The sequence below is a fragment of the Canis lupus genome, chromosome 8 (assembly GCF_048164855.1).
Source record: "Canis lupus baileyi chromosome 8, mCanLup2.hap1, whole genome shotgun sequence".
NCBI classification, from domain to species: domain Eukaryota; kingdom Metazoa; phylum Chordata; class Mammalia; order Carnivora; family Canidae; genus Canis; species Canis lupus.
In genome coordinates this window covers 27,379,228-27,402,498 of record NC_132845.1, presented here as the reverse complement: position 1 = coordinate 27,402,498, position 23,271 = coordinate 27,379,228, and the positions used below count along the sequence as shown (strand labels likewise).

Sequence of the window (23,271 nt, the reverse complement as noted above, 5' to 3'; positions counted from 1 at the left end):
TTGGCTTACACCTTTATTATCATTTCCAGACTGCCACAGTGACCCCTTACTAGTCCTCCTGGCCCCATGATTTCTCCTGTTCATTTCTTCTTTCAACAGTCATTGACTGTTTTTTTTCTTCCCAAGCTACCACTGAGATCATCTCAGTTTTATCCCCAAAACCTTTGGTAAACTTAGTAGTTCCAGAAAAAAATGTTTTTTCATTAGCCTGGCTTTCAAAACTCTTCAAAGCCCTTGTTGTAATTTCAGCCTTACTTTGTATATGTTATAGCTCACACAATGACCTATTTCCTAAAATTTTCATTTTTTTTTTTTTAATATTTCTATGTGTTTGGTCATGGAATTTTCTCCTTTTGGGAAATTTTTCCCTGACTCTCAGCCCTACCTTATCTATGTATAAATATTTTTTATTTTCTAAGGCTTAGTTAATTATTATCTTTTTTTTTTTTAAGATTTTATTTATTTATTTGAGAGAGAGTGCGTGAGCACAAGCAGGGTGAGACAGAGGAAGAACCAGACTCCCTGCTGAGCAGGAAGCCTGATGTGGGGCTCCATCCCAGAACCTGGAATCATGACCTGAGCTGAAGGCAGATGCTTAACCAACGGAGCCATTCAGGCACCCCTATCTTTTCTTATAAGTTTTTTCAACCTTTTGGCTCTTCATAAGTTGTGCTTCCATGGTGCTTTGTCTAAACCTATTTTATCATAATTCATGTACTATTATAACTGTCTCTTCCTTTAAAACATAGTCTTTGGTTGTTGCTTTTTTTTTTTTCTTTTTAAGATTTTATTTATTCATTCATGAGAGACACAGAGAAAGGCAGAGGCATAGGCAGAGAGAGAAGCAGACTCCATGCTTTGGAGGCCTCTGTGGGACTTGATCCGGGGACTCCAGGACCATGCCCTGGGCTGAAGGCAGGCGCTCAATCGCTGAGCCACCCAGGCGTCCCTAGTCTGTGATTCTAAGAACGATCTAGCCATCTTTATTTTTTCCACAGTATCCATACAATATTTTCTATACAGAGTACATTCTAAGTGCTTGATTCAAGAACAGATGGGAGAAAGAGGATCTGTCCAATTCAGAAATTTGGTGGAACTTCTTACATGTGTGTTTCCATGCTCCAAACTTGGGGTTTCTAGAATTGCTTGGCACCCAAGGTTGTAATAGCACCTTCTCATACTTTTCACTATAGAGTTGTGAGAACTGAGAGTTACTTCTTTTCCACCCCCATCATTTTCTCCAATATTTGAGACATCTGTCTGCAATGAGTTAGCATGGCAGTTGACTTGTCATCATTTTGCCTCAGAATCAACTGTTTTGTTATATTAAAATTTGTTTTGAATTAAAAAAATGTATATACCTCATAGATGATAGTCTAGAAAACACATGGTGTTTGTTTAAATTAGAGATCAGTGAACTTTTTCTGTAAACATCCAGATAGTAACTACTTTAGAATTTGTGAGCACATGGTCTTTGTTCTAAATACTCATCTCTGTTGTGGTAGTACTAAAACAGCAGGAGACAATCCATAAATTAATAGGTATGGCTGTGTTGCAATAAAACTTTATTTGTGGACACTGAAATTTGGATTTCACGTATTTTTACTCATGATGACATATTCTTCTTTTAATTAAAAAGATAATTTGTAGCTCAGTCAGTTAAGTGTCTGCCTTCAGCTCAGGTCATGATCTCAGGGTTCTGGATTGAGCCCCGAATTGTGCTCCTTGCTCAGTGGGGAGTCTGCTTCTTCCTCTTCCTCTGCCTCTGCTCATGCTCTTCTCTTTCATAAATTAAAAAAAATGATTTAGATATGTAAACATCTTTCTTAGCCTGTGGGCTGTACAAAAATAGGCATTAGACTGAATTTGATCTGTGTGTCATAGTTTGTTGATTCCTGGTTTAAATCATGATGACTTCAAATTTTTTGAGGTGGGCTAATTCTGATTTGAATAGAAGTAACTGGATAATTGGTTTGCTAGAGTTATGTACTTGGGAGTTCTCAAAAGTGGAACTTCTAAAAATAAATTTAAAATGTTAGAATATCATTGGGATTAGTGGCAAAATTTATTATAACTTGTCAGTCTTGGCTTTGTTTAAGGAGTTGAGTGACTACAACATATGAAAGACCTTATTAGATAGTTTATAGAGAATGGTTTAGAATAGGTGAAAGAACGAAAACTATGTACAGTAATTTAAAATGCAGATTTATTTCTTTGTACCATTATTTAAATGTAGTTTGAAGATTGAGTCTATCTTCTTTTTCTTCTTTTTTTAAAAAGATTTTATTTATTTATTCATGAGACACACACACACACATAGACACAGGCCGAGGGAGAAGCAGGCTTCATGCAGGTAGCCTGACGTGGGACTCGATCTCGGGTCTCCAGGGTCACGTCTTGGATTGAAGGTGGCGCTAAACCACTGAGCCACCCAGGCTGCTCTTGAGTCTGTCTTCTGATAGTCATTTTAAGTAAGCTCTAACTTTCAGAGCTAAGGAATATTGGAGATTAAAAGGTAGATAAAAATTAGACTGACAAAAAACTACCTCCTTAAGTTTAGACATGTTGGTCTTAATATGTAATAGTAAATCTATTGAGTGTGTACAATATTAGCAGTATTTGATTGGTGTCCTTATCTTAAAAGTTACCCCCCCAACCCAATATAGTGCAGTGCATTTATAGTTATGAAAAATTTTAAGACACAGATATTTATTTACAGACAATGTTCACAATAAGTTTGGTGAAAAAAGGTAATGGAACTGTGTATTTTCCTATTTGGGATGAAAAAATAGGTATAAATACAAATAGATTTGTATGAATATACATGAAAGCATTAACAGTGGTGTTTGAGTTATGGGCATATAAACGTGTTATTTTAATCTATTTTTACATTGAAATTGTGTTGCTTTTGTATTATAACAAAATTATGTATGTATGTATATATTTATATTGAATAATGTATAGTTGACACACAATGTTACATTAGTTTCAGGTGTACAACATTGTGATTAGACCATTTTAAACACCATACTGTGCTCCTCACAGGTGTAGCTACTGTTACAACAGTGTTATAATACCATTGACTATATTTCCTGTGTTCTAACATTTGTTCCCATTACTTATTCATTCCATAGCTAGAAGCCTGTATCTCCCACTGCCTCTTGCCTATTTTGCCCATTCCCATACCTCCTCTTCTCTGGCAGCCATCAAATTTGTTCTCTGTACTTATGGGTCTGTTTCTGCTTTTTGTTTGTTTCTTCATTATAGCAGAATTATTTAAAACTGGTGAATTGGACAGCCAATTCTCTGAAATACATAGGACCATTTAGGACTGAATCAGTAAATTATGTTTTAAAAGCATCAAATAGGGGATCCCTGGGTGGCTCAGCGGTTCCGTGCCTGCCTTTGGCCCAGGGCGCGATCCTGGAGTCCCGGGATCGAGTCCCGCATCGGCTCCCGGCATGGAGCCTGCTTCTCCCTCTGCCTGTGTCTCTGCCTCTCTCTCTCTCTCTCTCTCTCTGTGACTATCATAAATAAATTTAAAAAATAAATAAATAAAAGCATCAAATACTACTTGATTTCTTTAGGGAGGCGTTTAAAAATAAAATGTTGAAATTCCTTTGAATTTTTCTCATTTGTAAATGTTTTCAGGGTGATGATGATGCTTATTTGTGTATTCGTGAAGATCAGACCGTGCACATACAACCTTCTCACTTGACGGGGCGAAGTCACCCTGTGATGGACTCTAGGGTAGGTGTGAAAATTCTGGGAAGCTCTGCCTGGCTTGTCTACCTTTTGACTCTGTGGCCGACAGTGGTATAACCGTGCTGCAAGGTAGCTCCCCATCCTCAGTTAGCAGCAGGGCCACAGCAGGGTTCCTTTCTTACAATAATCTGGAAGAAACTTTTCTGTGCTCTATTTTATTTTAAAAATAATATATAAAAATATAAATTATATTATTATATTTATATGTTTAACATATTAATATATTCTATTTAACACTATATATTAAATATATTTTATTATCATATAACAAAATTGTGTGTATTTAAGGTATACACCATGATGTTTTGATATACATATACATAGTGAAATGATTACTTACAGTTGCATCCTCACATACTTACCTTTCTTTTGCGGTGAGAGCACCTGAAATTTACTCTCTTAGCAAATTTCCAGGATACAATTCGCTATTATTAAATGCAGTCATCATGCTGTACGTTAGATCTCTAGACTTACTCATCCTATATAACTGCCTCTTTGTACCCTTTGACTACCATCTCCCCTTTTCTACACTTTGGAAAGCACAAGACAAGTTTCTCTTGTAGGAAAAGATGAATTCTTGCCAGGGTCACCTAAATCCTTTTTTTTTTTTTTTTTTTGCATCTTAGAAAAAAATGGTTAAGATGGCCAGAGCAATCAGCTCCTTTTCAAAAGTGTACAGACAGATTTTTTAAGAAGAGGCTTAGTTAAATGACACAGAGTTTCTCGCCTAGTGAGAAAGAGGAGCATGTATAATAGAGAATGGTTCAGTGCCTTGGACAGGTGTCTTTAATGCCTCTTCTTGGCATCTGTGCCAGAGATGGCCTATTTCTGGTAGAGAAGTATCTTTTTTCATATGGCAGTTGACAAGCAGGTGAGCTCTGACAGAGCAGTAGCCATCGCCTAATGACTTTATGTCCTCTGCAGAGCTTTCCCATGGGTTTGGAACTTCTCCCTTGTTGCATGTTGCCTTTTGGTCACTAGGGTATTACTTCCTAATTGTTTCTTCAGTGTTTTTGATTGTGTGTTAGTAGCCAGATGGGGTTAGTACATTTGCCAAAGTTTCTAACTTGGGTAGAGGATTTGTGGGGTTCTGACTCACAGTAAAAATAGTATTTTTGCCAAGTGGGATAAAGACAAATAAACTAGGAGAAAATATTTCTTATAGTCTTCAGAGAGGAAGTGGAAAAACAATGATATAGCAGACAAAACATGCACAAAAGATCTTAGGGAAAGGAAATCGAGCAGGTCAGGATTTTGGTCATATTTTATTTTTAGCAAATCTGTGGAAAGTGCTAAGAAGACCCATTGTGTATGTTTGTAGGGTGCTCTTGAGGATATGGCTTGGAGGCTGGCGGATGGTGTTATACAGTGTTCTTTCAGAAGAAACATTACCCTTCCTGGGGTTAAAAATAGATTTGATCTAAACACAAGCTACTACATATTTCTAGCAGATGGTGCAGCTGACAATGGTACGTATATTGATGAAAACTATCTTTTCAAAGTTTTTCTTCTCTCTTCTTCCCTTTTCCACCTTTCCAGGAGAGACTACTATAATTGCTCATTTTTAAAGACACACACTTGTGAATGAAGAGTTATCAAAACCTTTTTCCATTTTTGCCTGACAATTTGACTTTGGTTGACCTTCTCATTTTGTTTCCCGGGGAACCAGATAAAAGTAGTGTCAACTGTGTTATAAGGTGACATGCTTATGATAAAAATGCCTTCTGGCTGGCAAACTGCACTTGGACCAGGAAGAACTATAAATACCAAGTAAGGAGCCATATCTTTGGGCTTCTCTAAGTGTTGTGACATTGGCAGATCCCTGGCAGGGATCCTATAGCAGTGACTATAGGGCTGTTGCAAGAGATATTGGCCTTTGCAGAATAACCTGTCCACTGTGAATCTCATCTCCTTGAGCTTGAGCTTTGTCCAGGGAGGTGGAGGAAGTGTAGAGAGAGTAGCTCCTGGACAGCTGAATAAGGAGCTACAGGATCTCCCATTGAAGGAAAATGCCTCTAAATGTTCTGCAGGTTTGCTGTGTCTGCTGTCCCACATCTCTCTAAGTGAATCTGATGCCAGGTGCAGCCTACAGTAGTTTTTTGAGATTGAATATTTAATTTATCATTAAGAAGGCTGTCCTGGTGGGAACTGCAACACATATATTAATAAGGATTATAAGATTTTGTTTAAGGTCTTGGCTGATGATGTTTTGAAGAACTACAGGAAATGCCAAGGTATTATTTAGTAACTCTTCTCTTGGGAGATAATACCACCCCCAAACTTTGAGAATATAGCTTCTTTTGAAAATGGTGAGAAGCTGGGCATATGGAATGAAGGTTAGGGGGTGAGGTGAAGGAAGAGGAAGAGTAGAAATGTGCAGGTAAAATTGTGAAAAGATTTTGCATATTCTGTGTGTGATTTAGATTTTATATTATAGGTAAAAGGAAGACGATGGTTTTGAAGCAGGATAAAGTATCTACTCAGTGTTATGAGAAAATTGGGAATATTTGTAGATATAGTTGTAGATGATATGTGTAGCTATCTTAGTCAAAGCATGCATTCTTGTTTGCACCAGCAATAGCAAATATAGCCTAAAAATCATTTCTTGGTTATATGATAATAATGAAGAAAAACTACTCTGGGCTTAATGAGTGCCAGTCACTGGCTAAGCACTATAGTTATATCATTCATTTTTATCTTCATAAAAATTATTTTAGATATATACTCTTACTATCCCTGTTTCATCTGAGAGGAAACTGAGGTTTACGTTAAGTAATTTGCCCAGATAAGTCAGTGGTAGAGCTGGAATTTGAGCCCAAACTCTTTGACTTCAGAACCGAAGTAGTTAATATGGAAAATGTAGGAACTGAATTTTTAATGAGAAAAAGGGTCAAATATTTGTGTTTTTAAATGGATGCCACTCAAGTATAGGTCATTGTGTTTGTTGTTATTGTAGCTCTCTCTTATTGTGCATTACATATATCTCATTTCTCACAGAGGCTTTTTAAATAAACATTATATTGCCTATTTAAGAGAAGGAAACTGGAACTTAGAAAGGCTAAATAACTTGTTCCAAATCAAACTAGTAGCAGAGTCAGAAATTAAACCCCAGGCTGTTCCACTTACAGAAGCCGTGCCCTTTCCATCATACCAAACTTTCCTTTGGTGCCGGTACAGGTGCTCCATACATGATTATTGATGCAAATGGACGTCTTAAATTGCTAGGGGATTTAACAGTCTGCATTTATACTTTAAAAAACTTGATATTTAGGGGCGCCTGGGTGGCTCAGTTGGTTAAGCATCTGCCTTCAGCTCAGTTCATGATCTCAGGGCCTTGAGATCGAGCCCTACGTTGGGCTCCCTGCTCAGTGGCTGTCTGTTTCTCCCTCTCCTTCTGCCCCTCCTCCCTGCTCATGCTCTTTCTCTCTCTTGTATAAGTGAATAAAATCTTAAAAAAACTTGATACTTAAAATTATACTTTAAAAGAAAAGCAATTTCATTTAAGTGGATAAATTCTATTATATAATAAGTTGTGTGTCTGTGTGGCGGGTGTATGACAATGCCAATATTTCTTCTTGGGTCAGCACTGTAGAAATTGGAATGTATTTTCTGATAGAAACAATATTTTAAGTGATAGTTCCGGTATTCCCCCAGAAAAATCTAGTTCATGGATAATGTAGGTGCAGAGTAGAGCATTGCTGTATCTCCTTCTGCTGGTGTTGCCATGCTGATGGTATGGTGGAAAGAATCTCCATCTTGTGTTTTGTGGTGCTTCTCAAGGTGTGGCCTCAAACAACCTACTTCAGATCCACTTGGAGTGACTACTAAAAATGTAGATTCCTGAACTCCATCTTAGACCCACTGAATCTCTCATTGATGCTTGGAATCTGCATTTTTAACAAGCATCCAGGTGATTGTTTTGTATACTGTGGTTTAATAACTTGCTACTCTTGGACAAGGTTCTCCCAAATAAGGTGTATACATTATAAGAGTCTAATAACACTAGAACCTTCTATTTAGATTTATTTGATCTCATCTCAAAATTTTTCTACTTTAATATATTTTACAGTGGTCATAATGCATTAAAACAATAGTATATTAATATGTTCGTTAACTAAATTATACATATATCTGGAGCACAGACTCTTTTTTTTTTTTTTTTAACTGATGGAGTGTGAAGCAGAAAAGCAAAACAAAACCTAAAAAAAAAAAAAAAAAAAAAAAAAAAGAAACCACCCAAACCTAGACATTACTGCTTCAGGGAATAAACTTTCCAGTACCCTTGTATTGGGGAACAAAGTACAATTGCCACATAAATCATTGTATCTTCTGTTATCTAGTTATATGTATGTGGACCATTTATAAATTGCACTCCGCTTAAAAGCAGTGAAACTTTGTGAGGTTGAAACTATTTTTCAAAGCAATCATAAAATCTCTATAACCTATATAAAAAATGTAAAATGTACCCAATTTCAGTAAAATCCATTTAAAACCTTTTTCTAATGCTGTTTTTCCCCCAGAATGCTGGCATTGTCCTATCATGAGATAAGCAGTCATGTGAAATGATAGAACTCACTTGAGTGAATAAGTAATTCACAATTAGGAAATCTACCAATTTAAATGATTAACGAATTGGAAACCCTGTTTATCACGACTGGATATTTTAACAATTTAGGCATAATACACGTCATGTAATACTGTAGAGCCTTGTACCAAACATGAACTCAACCTGCCTTGGAGCAGAAATCCAGGATTATAATGGAGCCATACAAAGAAATTCCAAAATTATAATGGACTTCTGCTTTAATGAAGGTTAAGTTCTTGCTTAGCTCATGGGTCTGCAGTGAATCAGAATTTAAAAACACTTTCTTCCAATTTACCTCTCAGGCATTGGGAATGTGGTCTGGTTTTTGTCACCACCACTCTGCTAATTCAGTATAATTTCTGATCTTACTGTCTCTTTCTTCTCGACTCTCTTCTCTAGGTATCTATTACATAAAACTTTTCTTGTTTGCTGCTTTCGCTCTGATCTTCTCTGTTATAAACAAGTCATGATATAATAGTATTTCTGAAATGACTAACAGTTGTTCTAACACCATTTTTTGAATAGTTCATTTTATCTCTGCTGCTTTAAAAGCCTCATTATTGTATACCAAACCTCTATCAGTAAATCAAACTATTTCTAGTTTATTCTTTCATTAATCTACTACTGTACCAGTTGAATTACTGTAGCTTTATAATAAATTATGAATTTTGATAGAGCATGATTCCCCTCTTGGTTTCCTTTTTTAGAAATTCTTGCCTCTTAGTTGTGTATCTGTTCTTCCAGATAAACTTTAGAAATGACTGTCAGATTCCATTAAAAATCCTACTGGAGCTGTGATTGGAATTGTAATTAAATGTTAGATTAATTTGGGGAATAATTGACATCTTTGCAATAGTGAGTCTTTTTATCCAGGAATATGTTGGATATTCCGCTGGTTAAAATCTGGTGGTTTTCTTCATGTCTTCATATAGGCTCATATATTTTTTGTTACTTTGTTTCTATATATTTTGTAGATTTCTAACACAAACTCTTGTGAATGGGATTATTTTTCTTACATTTTCTAAGTTTGTTGGTGTATAGGAAATGATGAAGTTTTGGGATATAGGTGAGGTTTGGTGGGGTGAGGTCAGGAGTCCACGAGCAAGAAAGAATTCTTGAAACATCTTTAATATGGTGTAAAATGATGGTTTTAATTAAAACATGGGGACACGACTGGTGGGCAGAAAGAGCTGCTGCCCCAGGCCTGTGAGGGGTGGTTGATTATATCTGGGAGTTGAGGGGGCGGGTTTGAGGATAGTGTACTCTAAGGAATTTTGGAAGCAAGGTATCCAGGATCTTGAGGGGGCTAGCTATTGTTAGGAAAAGGTCACTTATTACTGTCTAATAAAACCTGAGTCATGAGACCCTTCAGATGTATATTGGTGGGCCATGTTCTTGGGGGATGATTGCCAACATGTATCTTGGGGGTTTAGAGTTAGAGGACATTTCTAAAGGAATCTTTACATGTTTAGGTAGACTTACAGGATCCTGGGCGTCAGGCTAAGATTGCCTTTTGCTTTTAGCAAAGTATTAACATTGAGGCAGTTGAGTCTGTAGAGGAAGGTCCCTTTGCCTTTTTCAAGGACTTGTCCGTGTGCTACCCCAGGCTCGTGCTTTGCCATCAGCTAGTTTTCTGTTCATCCATCAGGAAAGTTATTGGCTTCCTTAAAATTGTATGTAGCATTTTCATAAAATTTTAAACAGTATCTTCTATATCAGCAACTGTGTCACCCTTTTTTGTTTCTAATATTCTTTGTGTTCTTTCTTTTTATCTTGTGGTCTGACTTGCCAAATCTTAGTTGATTTCATTGGGCTTTTATATAATAGCCTTGATTTTTTGACTTACTAGTTTGTTAAAATCCACCTTTATTTTTTAATTTTTTTTTAAAGATTTTATTTATTCATGACAGACACAGAGAGACAGAGACACAGGCAGAGGGAGAAGCAGGCTCCATGCAGGAAGCCTGATGTGGGACTCGATCCTGGGACTCCAGGATTACACCCTGGGCCGAAGGCAGGCACCAACCCACTGAGCCACCCAGGGATCCCTGAGACTTGCAATTTAAATTTTGATTCCGTATTTAACATCAGGAATGTTTAGAAGAGTAGTTTTTTTTTTTTTTTATTTATTTATGATAGTCACACAGAGAGAGAGAGAGAGAGAGGCAGAGACACAGGCAGAGGGAGAAGCAGGCTCATGCACCGGGAGCCCGATGTGGGATTCGATCCCGGGTCTCCAGGATCGCGCCCTGGGCCAAAAGCAGGCGCTAAACCACTGCGCCACCCAGGGATCCCAGAAGAGTAGTTTTATAAATATCTAGGTGGATCATTTTTTCCTAGTTTTTTTATTGTTAATTTTTAGTTTTGTTGCATTTTGGATAGATAATGTAACCTGTATCCTGTATGTATTTCTTTTTTGGAAATTATTGAGATGTAGTCTGTGGTGTAGTACTTATTTCATTGGAGTAAAGATTCCTTTATATCTGTTATGTCAAATTTCTTAATTCTTTTTATTCTTCTTGACCCTTGTGTTGTATTCTAAAAATAATGTGTGTTCCATGATTTTTTCTCCTAATGATGGACATTTAGCTTGCTTACTATATATATACATATTTTTTTTTCGTCCAGCATAAAAAGTCCACAACTTTTTGTAGATATTTTTGTGCATTTATCTTTGGTTAAAAGGGGAGTGTTTCTGTAGGATAGATTCCCAGAGTGTACAACCACGCATACATACTCACATACTAAAATAATTCTACACATTCACAGACTTAATCTATACATAATAAATAATAACACATCCTCAATTTGTTTATGTCACTGTTACTTGGGATTTTGATTTGTTAGTCAAAGCCAGTCCAAATTGACCATATGCCAAATAATGTAGCATCAAAATGTTTTTGTTGTTTTCTACCCACCCATTTTGTCCAGGTACAATAGGATTCCAGATTTTTAAAAGTATGTAGTATCTTTGAAGAATTATATTTGACATTTTCAGTGATTTTTGATATTATCAGTGATCAGTTTGACTTCAGTGTTTGGTCTCTTGCATACTTCAGCTCTTTCACTGTAACTTGTCCATTCTTTGTCCTCATTTTGATTCATCTCTTGATTGGCTAAATTATTTCTTTAACTTTTTTCAAGAAGACTGTTTATACTTGAATATACATTTATGTGGCTTTTGCATATGAATGATATCTCTGATGATATTTATTTTTTATTACCTTAAAAATTATTGAGGAAGTAATTCTTCATTTTCATTTTTTAAAATTTCAGGTCGAATTTATAAGCATTCGCGGCAACCTTTGATTACATATGAAAAACATAATGTGACAGGCTATCCAAAGAACGTGGGAGGATCCCGTTCTTTATTCCTTCTGAAGACACATGGTAAGTTACATGTGTAATCTCATTATTACTTAGTGGAATAAATTTACCTGATGACTCAATGCTGGTTGGATTAGGAATGGTGGTGGGCATAATTTAGCAAATGTTCATAAATCTTCTATGTTTAAATATTAACATTTGCAGGTAGCAGTATCTATCTTAATGTTTGCTAGTTTGTGTTAAAGATGGAAAGTAGGGATAATTCAGTGGTTTTAACCCTGGCTATACATTAAAATCACTAATGGAGTTTTTAAGACATCTGTAGTTTTTATTTATTTTATTTTTTTTAAGATTTTATTTTTTATTTATTCATGAGAGACACAGAGCGAGGGAGAGAGAGAGGGAGAGAGAGAGACAGAGACACAGGCAGAGGGAGAAGCAGACTCCATGCACCGGGAGCCCAATGTGGGACTCGATCCCGGGTCTCCAGGATCATACCCCGGGCTGCAGGCGGCACTAAACCACTGCGCCACTGGGGCTGCCCTATTTTTTTAAAAAATTTTTTAAAATTATTTTTTTAAAGAGTGCCCCAGTTATTTCTAACTATAGCCAGAGGTGATTAACCCAGAGTTAATCAATTTAATTTTTGTGAGATCTTAATTAGGACATTTATTAAAATAAAAGCTTGTAATAGAAGAGTGCTTTGTGATTTTGATTGTTTAACGGTAGTTTGGTTTCAAAGATAGAGTTTCGTTGAAGAATGGATATAAGTATTTGAGGGTATACAAATTACTCAGTGCTAAATATATGATGACGTTAAATCATGAAATGATTAAATGATTAAAGTGATGAAATTAACCATATTGAGCCATAGCCTAAAAACAAGGCTCTAACATGCTCTGGTTCTACAGATGAAAGTTGATTCCATTTGAAAAGTACCCCAGTTTATTGTTGAAAAGATGGGATTTAACAGTAGGAGAATATGGATCCCTGGGTGGCTCAGCGGTTTAGCACCTGCCTTTGGCCCAGGCCATGTCCTGGAGTCCCGGGGGTTGAGTCCTGCATCGGGCTCCCTGCATGGAGCCTGCTTCTCCCTCTGCCTGTGTCTCTGTCTTTCTCTCTCTGTGTGTCTCTCGTGAATAAATAAATAAAATCTTAAAAAAAAAATAAAAGTAGGGGAATAGCTCAGTGTATACTAGTATGGGGGAGATCTTTCCTTACTTGGTATATTTCCTTTATATTCTCTAGAGTTATTCCTTCCAGTAGTGTTTCAATAAATGTCATCATAGTTAAGCTTGAAAATAACTTTATTATTGGTAATTTGCTTCTACTAGTAGCTCCAGCATGACAGTAATTGGATTTCGCATGTAAATGTGCCTATTTGTTTTTATTGTTTTTGGAATGGGAAGAGAAAAGATGCTCACATAACTGCAGAAGGGATGTATTAGTGTCATGGTTAAGAGCACCATTGCTGAAGCCAGACTGGGTTTGAAACCCAACTTTGTAGATATAGGCAAGTTATTTAACTTCTCTCTTCCTTAGTTTCTCCATCAGGCAAAACTAGAATAATAATTGTAACTACTGAATGGGATTTTTTTTTTTAAATTTATTTATGATAGTCACAGAGAGAGAAAGAGAGAGAGGCAGAGACACAGGCAGAGGGAGAAGCAGGCTCCATGCACCGGGAGCCCGACGTGGGATTCGATCCCAGCTCTCCAGGATCGCGCCCTGGGCCAAAGGCAGGCGCTAAACCGCTGCGCCACCCAGGGATCCCCTGAATGGGATTGTTATAAAGACCAATTAGAGTAATACATGTCAAGCACTTAGAGACAGCTCCTGGCACATGATAGGAGGGACAGAAGTGTTAACTTTTAGAAGTAGTACTGGTGGTGGGTATAAGCTATGATATATGGGGTGCTTTTAGGTTATGCTTACATTCATTCAGTGTATTTCATTATTTGTTTTCTATGTTCTGAGTATTTGGCTTGGCCATATATGAAACAGCTTGGTTTGTGATGTCAGTCATTCTATTTTCTCACCTGCAGGTGCCTTAATGTTTGTGGCCTGGATGACTACCGTGAGCATAGGTGTGCTCATTGCTCGGTTCTTCAAATCTGTTTGGTCAAAGGCCTTCCTTGGTCAAGCAGCTTGGTTTCAGGTAGGTGGTAGAAAAAGTTTAATACAACTTCCATATTATTTGAATGCTGCAAGATGAAAACATAGGTAATATGTGGCTTTCTTTTCCTTCCTTCCTTTTTTTTTTTTTGGTGGTTATAGTTGTAGTTGTGGAATCCTTATAATTTCTTCATTTTACCCTTTGGTTTCCTAACTGTTTGAGAAGAGACATAGGATACTTGATGGTGGTCAAAATAGAGACAGCTTTATGAGGCTCAGGCTGGATTGGAGAATGTCTCAGAGCCATGTGCACCCCTTTGTAACATAGATTTTGGGACCCAAAATATCCTGACTTACATGTCCACAGGCTAAGGGTAGAGCCTGGAAGAGGATTCATTCACTGCACTCACTGAGTGCAGATAGGTCAAGGAGGATGGAGAGCAGAAGAAAGAAATAATGAGGGTTAATGCATGCATTTCCAAACAAGGGTCTGTCCTCTGGTTGATGCCAATGAATGTTGGACTATCTCTGGGTAGATGATCAAGATCATCTATCTCCTCTGTGGGTGGGAAGAGGAGCTAGAAGTGTTTCTTTTCATGCTGTCCCTTTGCATGGGATGAGGAGACAGTCTCTTGATAGGAAGACAAGAGTCAATCAGCACCCCTCAAAACAAAGCAAAACAAACCTTGTCTTTTACATGTCATGGGGTGTAGACAGTTGCACATATAGTGGAAGATCAATGAGTATGTGTTGAAATAGAATGTACATGTCTGCTTTTGAAAAAATACCATTTACTGAAACACTTTTAACTTTATAAGGGTATTCTTGAGACTTTATATAAGTTTGTAGCCTTTAAGACTTACTTCATCTGACCTGGTTTTCAATATTGGTTCTCGCAGGGTCAATGTATTTTATTTGTTCTCACTACTGCTATGTGCCTTGCTCATCTCTGTCTTTGCCTTTGGTTTCTCTCTTTTTCTCTTCTCTCACTTTTTCTTTCTCTTGTTCTCTGTCTCTATCTCTCTCTCATCTGCTTGTGTGGATATTCCCAATTGGAAAATTCTTTGCATCTACATTTTACCAATTCAAATTCTCTATTGCATTTCTTTCTTTATTAAAGATTTTATTTATTTATTAATTATTCGACAGAGAGAGAGAGGGAGAGAGAGAGTCCAAGCAGGCAGAGCAGCTGGCAGAGGGAGAGGGAGAAGGAGAGGGAGAAGCAGGCTCCTTGCTGAGCAGGGAGCCCAGCCTGATGCAGGGCTGGATTCCAGGACCATGAGCTGAAGGCAGATGCTTAACCGACTGCACCACCGAGGCGCCCCAAATTCTCTACTGCCTTTAAAACTCTGATGTTGCTATATGTAGTGTAATATATAGAATGATTATATGTCCTCCTTCCCTGAGATAGTTTTTCTTTGTACTGTTTATCCTGGCATAGCCAAATCACAGTGCCATTCCACTCTCATGATTTAGACAATGAGTTGACATTTCATATGTTTCTCTCATCTACTCACTTGTATCCTAAGCTCCTCAGGAAACAGTATTTTCTGTTTCCTTGCTGTCTCATTGTATCTGGTACAGCACTGTGCTTGGTCGTGGAACATCATAAAGGAAGGAAATGAAAGACTTTTGGCAGGTAGGTGTGCTCTGTGTGTGAAATAGCCATACCTGCTGCTCTGTGCAGGTGAAGTCTTGGCAAATGCTTTTGAATGATGGGGATGGCAGCTTAGAGTTTTCTTTAAAGTTCAATCATTGGGATTTCTGGGTGGCTCAGTGGTTTAGCATCTGCCTTGGGCCCAGGGCGTGATCCTGGAGTCCTGGGATGGAGTCTCACATCGAGTCCCACATCAGGCTCCCTGCAAGGAGCCTGCTTCTCCCTCTGCCTGTGTCTCTGCCTTTGTCTTTCTCTGTATCTCTCATGAATAAGTAAATAAAATCTTTAAAAAGATAATTAAAGTTCAATCATTTATTAAGTTGTTTTTTTTTTCTTTTTTTTTTTTAACTTACTGCAAATAGTGATTAGATGCCCATCAAATGTGTGCCTCCAGTGAATCCCACCCCAGGATCTTCTCGCCACAGTCTCACCAACTCCTTTCTCTTACCTGTTTTTTTTTTTTTTTTCTCTTACCTTGTTAACTGTCTTTTCACCATGTCATTTCACCCTCACAGGTGCATCGGATGCTTATGCTCACTACGACTGCCCTCACCTGCATTGCTTTTGTTCTGCCTTTTATTTACAGAGGAGGCTGGAGTTCGGTAAGTATCTCTTAAACAGAATGTTTTTATATAAATTGATTTTGATGTCAGAGGAAATTGCTGTTTCCTTCTCAAATGAGAAGAGGTTAAAAGATATTTCTGCATGTGTCTCTCTTTCTTCCTTTTTTTAATCATCTGGCAACTATTCCATATGGCTGGGGGGCCAGAGGTAGAGCGAGGATGTGATTGCAGATTACTTGGTAATGAAATATATTTTTAGGCTGCATTAAATGTTATGGATACTCCACATAGCTTGGGTGAGTTTTCTCACTATGGGGTGGTGAAAATTCAAAGTGTGATGTCTAAGGAACATGAACACTGTAAGTGGTTTTCTCTGACTAATATTACAATTGCCTCTAAGCTAACATCAGAGTGAAGATACTTGCTGGTATGTTTACTGGTGTATCTTAAGCACCCAGAGCAGATTCTGGTACATAGTAGGTCCTCAGTAAATATTGAATGAATGAATAAGACTTACTGAGAATAATGTACCTAGGGTCAGAGCCTGTGCTTCCATGGCATTTTTCCAGTTTTATAGCCAGTCAGAATTTGATATCAAAATTTATTATTTCAGTTCAGGCTGTTGATATAAAGGCAAGATTGATGAATCTTGAGTCACCAGGAAACCTCTTGCCTCTTTTTAGGTAGTTTCTAGATTGGTTAACCTTTTTTTTTTTAATAAAGGAAATGATGGTTTTCTTTCTTTTTTTTTTTTTTTTTGATGAAGATTTTCTGATAGGAACTATCCATCAGAACTATATTTTATGCAGATATTTGGGACAAGGGTAATTTCTTTTTTTAAAGCTTTTATTTAGGGGATCTCTGGGTGGCTCAGTGGTTTAGCACCTACCTTTGGTCCAGGGCGTGATCCTGGAGTCTTAGGATCGAGTCCTGCATAAGGCTCCCTGCATGGAGCCTGCTTCTCCCTCTGCCTGTGTCTTTGCCTCTCTCTCTCTCTCTCTGTGTGTGTGTGTTTCTCATGAATAAATAAATAAAATCTTAAAAAAAATAAAGATTTTATATATTTATTTGAGAGAGAGAGATAGAGACAATGTGAACAGGGGCAGGGGCAGAAGCAGACTCCCCACTCATTGAATGGGGAGCCCAGTGTAGGACTCAGGGCTCAATCCAGGGACCCCAGGATCGTGACCTGAGCCAATGGCAGATGGTCAACCTACTGAGCCACCCAGGTGCCCTAAGGGTAATGCTTGTTTTGTAAGCTTTGTAGTTTGCAGTCTTTGCAGTTTATGAATAGGATTGTATAAAGGGGAGAGTATAGTAGCTACATCATAGGCTCTCTGTGAGTTGAGAGTTAATTAGCTGAAAGCGCTTAGGCTAGTTTCCTGTGCATTCTAAGCACATATAAGAATTTCATTGCTGTTGTTATTGTGGTTTTATGAGATAGAAGCACTTTCCCTCTCCATGGTCCTGGTTATAATTTATCTGTGTATAACTGAGTCCATGGCTTGAAAGTGTTTTTGTAATATTCTTTTGTCAGATTATTGTTCCTCTTTACCAAAGCTTCCTATCATGGCTTAGAAACCACTATACCCTTGTTCTAGATCACAGATTTTAGAGCCTAACGAAGCATGACAGTCAGTGACAACAGACTGAAATAGTCCTCCATCTAAGCATGTCAAGGGTTAGAACATCTCCTTAGTCCCTTTCTTAAGTTTTTAAGTGGAATAATTGTGCTAAGTGGCCTAACCCAACTATCTGCTGTTTTGAGTAGTCATGCAGCGTCTCTAAGAGAGGAGTGGAGCTAAAAGTGTTGAGATACCTTGTTGATGTTTTTTTCTCAGGTTCGACCTCCATTCTGAACAGAGGAGATAAGATTTTAATGAATGGCTGTATGGGTTATTCATTTAATCAACATTTAGTGAGTGACTAAGGCTCTGTTAAGCATTTGAGTTACAAGGAATCATATAGAACCTTCAACTCAAGGAAACACAGAGGTCTAAACAAAATTACTGTACATTGGGGTGATTGCTCTTGACATGAGGATACTAACGGGCCCTAGGTGGGCTGTACTGGTGTTGGTGATCATCTAACATCCTGATGGGGGAGAGGCAGCACTCTCTATGAATTTCACCACAATCATTTACACACTGTGTGTGGCACTGGATACACTACTTGATATCTCTAAGCCTCAGTTCTCTGTTTTAAAAGTGGGATATTGTTAACTGTCAAGCATTATAGGCAGCATTAGTAATACTGTATATAGAGTATGTATCTGGTATACAGAGGGTGATCAGTGAATGGTGCCTATTGTTATTAGTAAATGTTTAAAGCCACAGAAAAACACAAAGAATACATCATCTGTGTGTATTATTTTTAATTTGAGGATTTAAATTGGTGGGTGAGATTGAGGCCATTAAAATGATGTATCTTTGTTCAGTATGCAGGTTATCACCCATACCTTGGTTGTATAGTGATGATTTTAGCAGTTCTTCAGCCTCTTTTGGCAGCCTTCAGGCCACCTTTACATGACCCAAGGTACTTACAGCTTTTATATATATATAAGTGGTCTTAATGTGGATATCATTATTTGGCAAACTAATTCCTTTCTAAGTGAAAACACTTTGTATCTTATAAAATTCAATGGTAAATTATATTTACTTTAAAGGGTTTTAAAATGTATTTCAGATATCTAATTCCTAGGCAATAAGGGAAATTGCACGCTTTTTATCCTCTTGGGAATTAATTGTAGTTCTATCACTTTTGACTGGTTCTTTATTTGGTAGGAGGCACATTTTTAACTGGACTCATTGGAGTATGGGCACAGCTGCTAGAATAATAGCAGGTAAGTAATTGTGATGCCACTTATTCATATATAATTGCTGGTTGTTTATATTGCAGGTGGTAATTTGGCTTAAATGATTTTTAGATGTATTAGTAATCGGAGTAATTGGTTGTTGAGGAGAGATCAGCCTTAAACATTGAGATCCAGAAAGTAATTTCTAGAGGTGATTATTTAAGTCATTATTTCAGTTTGAAGTTTAAGGTTTTTGAAATGGCTTTAAAACTTTCCTTCTAAGACTCCTTTTTTTTTAGCATTTGCCTTTGCCAACTGAATAAGATGTGCTAATGGCCAAATGCTCAAGTTGAGGGTCATTTGTGAGTTGGGGTGAGATGGGCTGGGAGCATCCCAGCCCAGTGTCTGCAAGTCATTTCCATGGGGATGGTATCCTCAAGGGAAAGTGATTTTCAAAAGTCAAGTATGGTTATCAATATATTTTAAATGTCTCTTATTAAACAATTAGTAGATCATAATTATAATTTCCATTTACTGTTTCTAGTCTTATAATTAAAAAAAGACTAAGTTAACTATTTAGTCTTAAATATTAATCTAATTCATCTCATAAACTCTTTTTTTTTTTTTTTTTCATAAACTCTTTTACTATGTTTTATTTGATATAATACACACACATGTACATACATAATTACCTCCCTTGGGGGTGACTACATTTAAATATATATTTTTCTTATAAATGTAGTGGCAGCAATGTTCCTGGGAATGGATTTACCAGGACTGGATCTTCCTGGCCCATGGAAAACCTATGTAATGATTGGATTTGTAGCCTGGCATGTTGGGACGGAGATTCTTTTGGAGATACATGCTTACCGACTTTCTCGAAAAGGTAACCTACTCAAAAAGCCATGTTACGTAGAATCACTTTTGGAGTATGGGCACAGATATACAAACCCCAGGAATGTAATTAGTTTCTACAAACTGATGGTTGACTCTTTTTTTTTTTTTTTTTAAGATTTTATTTATTTATTCATGAGAAACACACACTCACACAGAGGCAAAGACACAGGCAGAGGGAGAAGCAGGCTCCATGCAGGGAGCCCAATATGGGACTCCATCCCAGTTCCCCAGGGTCACACCTTGGGCTGAAGGCGGCGCTAAACTGCTGAGCCACCCGGGCTGCCCCTGGTGGTTGACTCTTACCTGGTAGCTCAGTATCAATGTCTGTGATGATTGGTTAGTGTTAGCATTAATGGAAATATTTTGCCCCTTGTTTTTTATACTCATTAGTATTAGAATTTGTGAATTAAAAAAAGGGACTATTTTAGGTTTTAGGGAAGAAGTCATTTTTTTTAAGATTTATTTATTTATTCATGAGAGACGCAGACTGAGAGAGAGAGGCAGAGACCTAGGCAGAGGGAGAAGTAGGCTTCTCGCAGGGAGTCTGATGTGGGACTCGATCCCGGATCCCGGGATCATGACTTGAGCCGAAGGCAGGCACCCAACCGCTGAGCCACCCAGGTGTCCAAGAAGTCTTTTTTTAATAAATACTTTATATTTTGCATGCTGGTCTGACTTCGAGCCAGTACACACTGAGAAACCTGAATGCACGGAGCCGAGAGAACCCAGAAGTGGAGGAAGAAGAGATGCCCAAAGTCAACACAGGGCAAAACTGCAGACAGATTTTGCCTATTTGATGAACTTCTTACCGTGTACTAGCACTTAGGTTGCTATCTACATAATACATAGTTAGCTAACCAGGCAAGCTAGATAGGAAGAACTTATTTTACCCAAACTTTCTAGTGGTGTTTATTGACCAGGAGAAGAGGCATATTTTCAGTCACTTGACAAATTTTAAATCTATAGCCAACTTGTCCCAGTTTGTGAGAGCCTTACGTGTTTAGGAAGTTTGCAACATTTGGTAGCTTGAAAAAGAATATACAGCTGGAGATGAACAAAGGCTACACATCAGGGCTTTTTTTTTTTTTTTTTTTTTTTTTTTAGAGTTAGTTTACTGGCATATTCGTGGGCCTTATAAACTTATGTTGTTGTTCTTGACAGTTGAAATATTGGATGATGCTAGAATTCAGATCCTTCAGTCATGCACTGTAGCTGAAGCAGAAGTAAGTCCTCCTTTTCTTATTTAGTGACATAAACTTCAATGATAGTAGTTTCTTTCTTTCACATCTCAATTTTCCTTCCAGGGTCATGCTTTTAAAAAGGTGGTGTTTGCAGTTTATATCTGCGGGAATGTGACTTTTCTCATCATATTCTTATCTGCAATCAACCGGCTCTGAGCAAGCAAAGACCTTGGCTATGCAGACCACATGATAATTATCATTAAGCCAAAGATACTTGAAGCCTATACTGACTGCCTGAAGCATATTCATGAATTCTGAATTGGAAGACCAGGTCTTATCTGTAGAGGAATTCTGAGGTGTGGTCTTAGAGATCAACGTTCAGAGGGTCCTATGGACTATAGAAAGGATGTCAAGACTTCATGTGTGATTCTGAGTGTTACCAGGAAAGGCTGTACAAGAGAAATGACTCTCAAATATTTTCTATGATGAGATATATAGAATGCTAGCATTTGAGAAGAGAATGATTTGGAAAGACAGAAATGATGTCATTTGGATGAAATGGAGATTGTATTAATGTATCAAATATATTTTAGACTATAAAGGTGCTGTTTTAAAGAAAGCATTTATACTGGTTTACCTGAATGGTCTCTTTTAGGACTTGAGAAACTATGTTTTTCAGTTCAGTTTTTGGGACTTTTTTTTTTTTTTTTTTTTAATGTCTTGTTACTTCTCTGGTAAAGGTGGAAGTGGGACTTACTCCATTGTATTAACATTGAAATGTATTATGAATATTACAATTTCTTTCTTACTCATGAAATGCAAGTGTGCATCTTCTACTTAACACTGTGTTTATATGTCCAGTGACAGGGCTGAAATGACATTTTATATGTTAATTGTTTTGACTCTAACATTTAAGTCCTTGCTTTTGGAGATTGTAGCCTTGCATTTCGAAAGTAATAAAATTTACTCTTGTGAATATATTTGACAGTTACTTTATTTCTTTGTGGTAATAAGTAATATGGATGGTTCTTTTTTGGTAGAAGTTCCTGATGCTGTAATGAATTAGAATATTAGTACTGTTTTCAACTTCCTCCTCCAAGAATCTCTTTTTTTGTAATGTCTGGGTTTCATATCTGCGGTGAGGCCTTCTAGCCAGTGGGTGGCGCCATAATACCAAGTACAGATTTGTTCCTGTCCCTCATCTTTAGCGCTTAGATAATACCATGGAGGGGCCTTTCCCTTAATTTCACCAACTCTTAATCTTGATTTGAAAAATTTCTGCATTTTTTAGGAGGGGGAAGGGCTTGGGGTTGTGAGTTACAAATTGAAATTAGGGACTATTATTATTTTTCAGGTTATATTTCCGTTTGTTTTCTGACCATGATTGTTCCTTAACAATTGCTTGATGGCTCCCTTTATAGTCAGCTTACCTGGGAACAAATGAGTAGGACCATCTTAAGTAGAGGAAGCAAGCAAAACTGGACATTCCTAAAAAGAAAAATATTTAGGAAGGCATATTTTATTTTTGGGTGGTTCTGTCTGAATATGTTATAATTCCTGCTTGGTCCAAGGACCTGATTTGTATTTGGCATAAATAATAGCCTTAGCTGTGTATCCTACATCTTTCATAAAATGACATGGAAGTTTTATTTTTGTTCCTTAAATAGGTGTTTATCATAAATAGCTTAGGGTTGAAATGTGAATCTTCGTGTTTAGATTCTGAGTGTCAGTCTAAACTTTCCTTTTAAAATAGTTTTATTAAAAAGACTTTTTTTTGGTGTAGAAAATTAAGTGTGTACTAAAATGCTTTCCTCCAGTTTTCAAATACAAAGGGCTTAAAGGTTAAGAAATTTCTTTTTAATGAATTATATTCTGTTTATGACAAAGAGAACTTCTTTTAGGGGGAAAATGAACCTTGGTGTGTTTGGTGTTCAGATATGAGAAGTTACTGGATTTCCAGCACTGAGGCTAAGATAGTTTAACTTTTTCTTTTTCACTGATTCATCTGTTGGCACTATTTTGCTGTATCATCAGTTGATATAAAGAGGTGTCCAAAAGTCTTTCTTATTTAATCCTGATAGAGACACTGTTTTACTAATACCAAATTATGATTTTTCCGCTTATGAATGGTTGATATCCACAGATTGAAAAATCTATTCTTCGTGCCTGTCATTATTTCTTCTTATTTTTGTAATAAACATTTTTTTTTAAAACTTCCTTTAATAGGAGTGATTGTTAAACTAAATGTCTTTAGATCTTCAGCTGTGTTGTCCCCAAACAGTGATCAAAATCATAAGTTTTCTTCCTAAGGATGGTTTCCTCTATAAAATAAAAATAAGTATGTTTTTTTGGAAAAGATGAAACAAATTCTCAAAAATTATGGTTGA

At 37.1% G+C, this 23,271-nt stretch overlaps 1 protein-coding gene across 5 annotated transcripts in view; it reads left to right on the top strand.

Moving 5' to 3' along the window:
• Positions 1-21,864, top strand: part of FRRS1 (ferric chelate reductase 1) — a 45,642-nt gene extending 23,778 nt beyond the window's left edge. For all 5 annotated transcript variants that reach the window (XM_072834669.1, XM_072834671.1, XM_072834667.1 and 2 more), the window contains 10 exons: positions 3,652-3,750; positions 5,087-5,234; positions 11,627-11,740; positions 13,723-13,835; positions 15,965-16,051; positions 18,450-18,547; positions 18,796-18,854; positions 19,549-19,692; positions 20,865-20,926; positions 21,008-21,864. In XM_072834669.1, the coding sequence (XP_072690770.1) occupies positions 3,652-3,750; positions 5,087-5,234; positions 11,627-11,740; positions 13,723-13,835; positions 15,965-16,051; positions 18,450-18,547; positions 18,796-18,854; positions 19,549-19,692; positions 20,865-20,926; positions 21,008-21,100 (1,017 nt within the window). In that variant the 3' untranslated portion in view covers positions 21,101-21,864. The remainder of the gene's footprint in view (positions 1-3,651; positions 3,751-5,086; positions 5,235-11,626; positions 11,741-13,722; positions 13,836-15,964; positions 16,052-18,449; positions 18,548-18,795; positions 18,855-19,548; positions 19,693-20,864; positions 20,927-21,007) is intronic.
• The last annotated feature ends 1,407 nt before the right edge of the window (positions 21,865-23,271 follow it).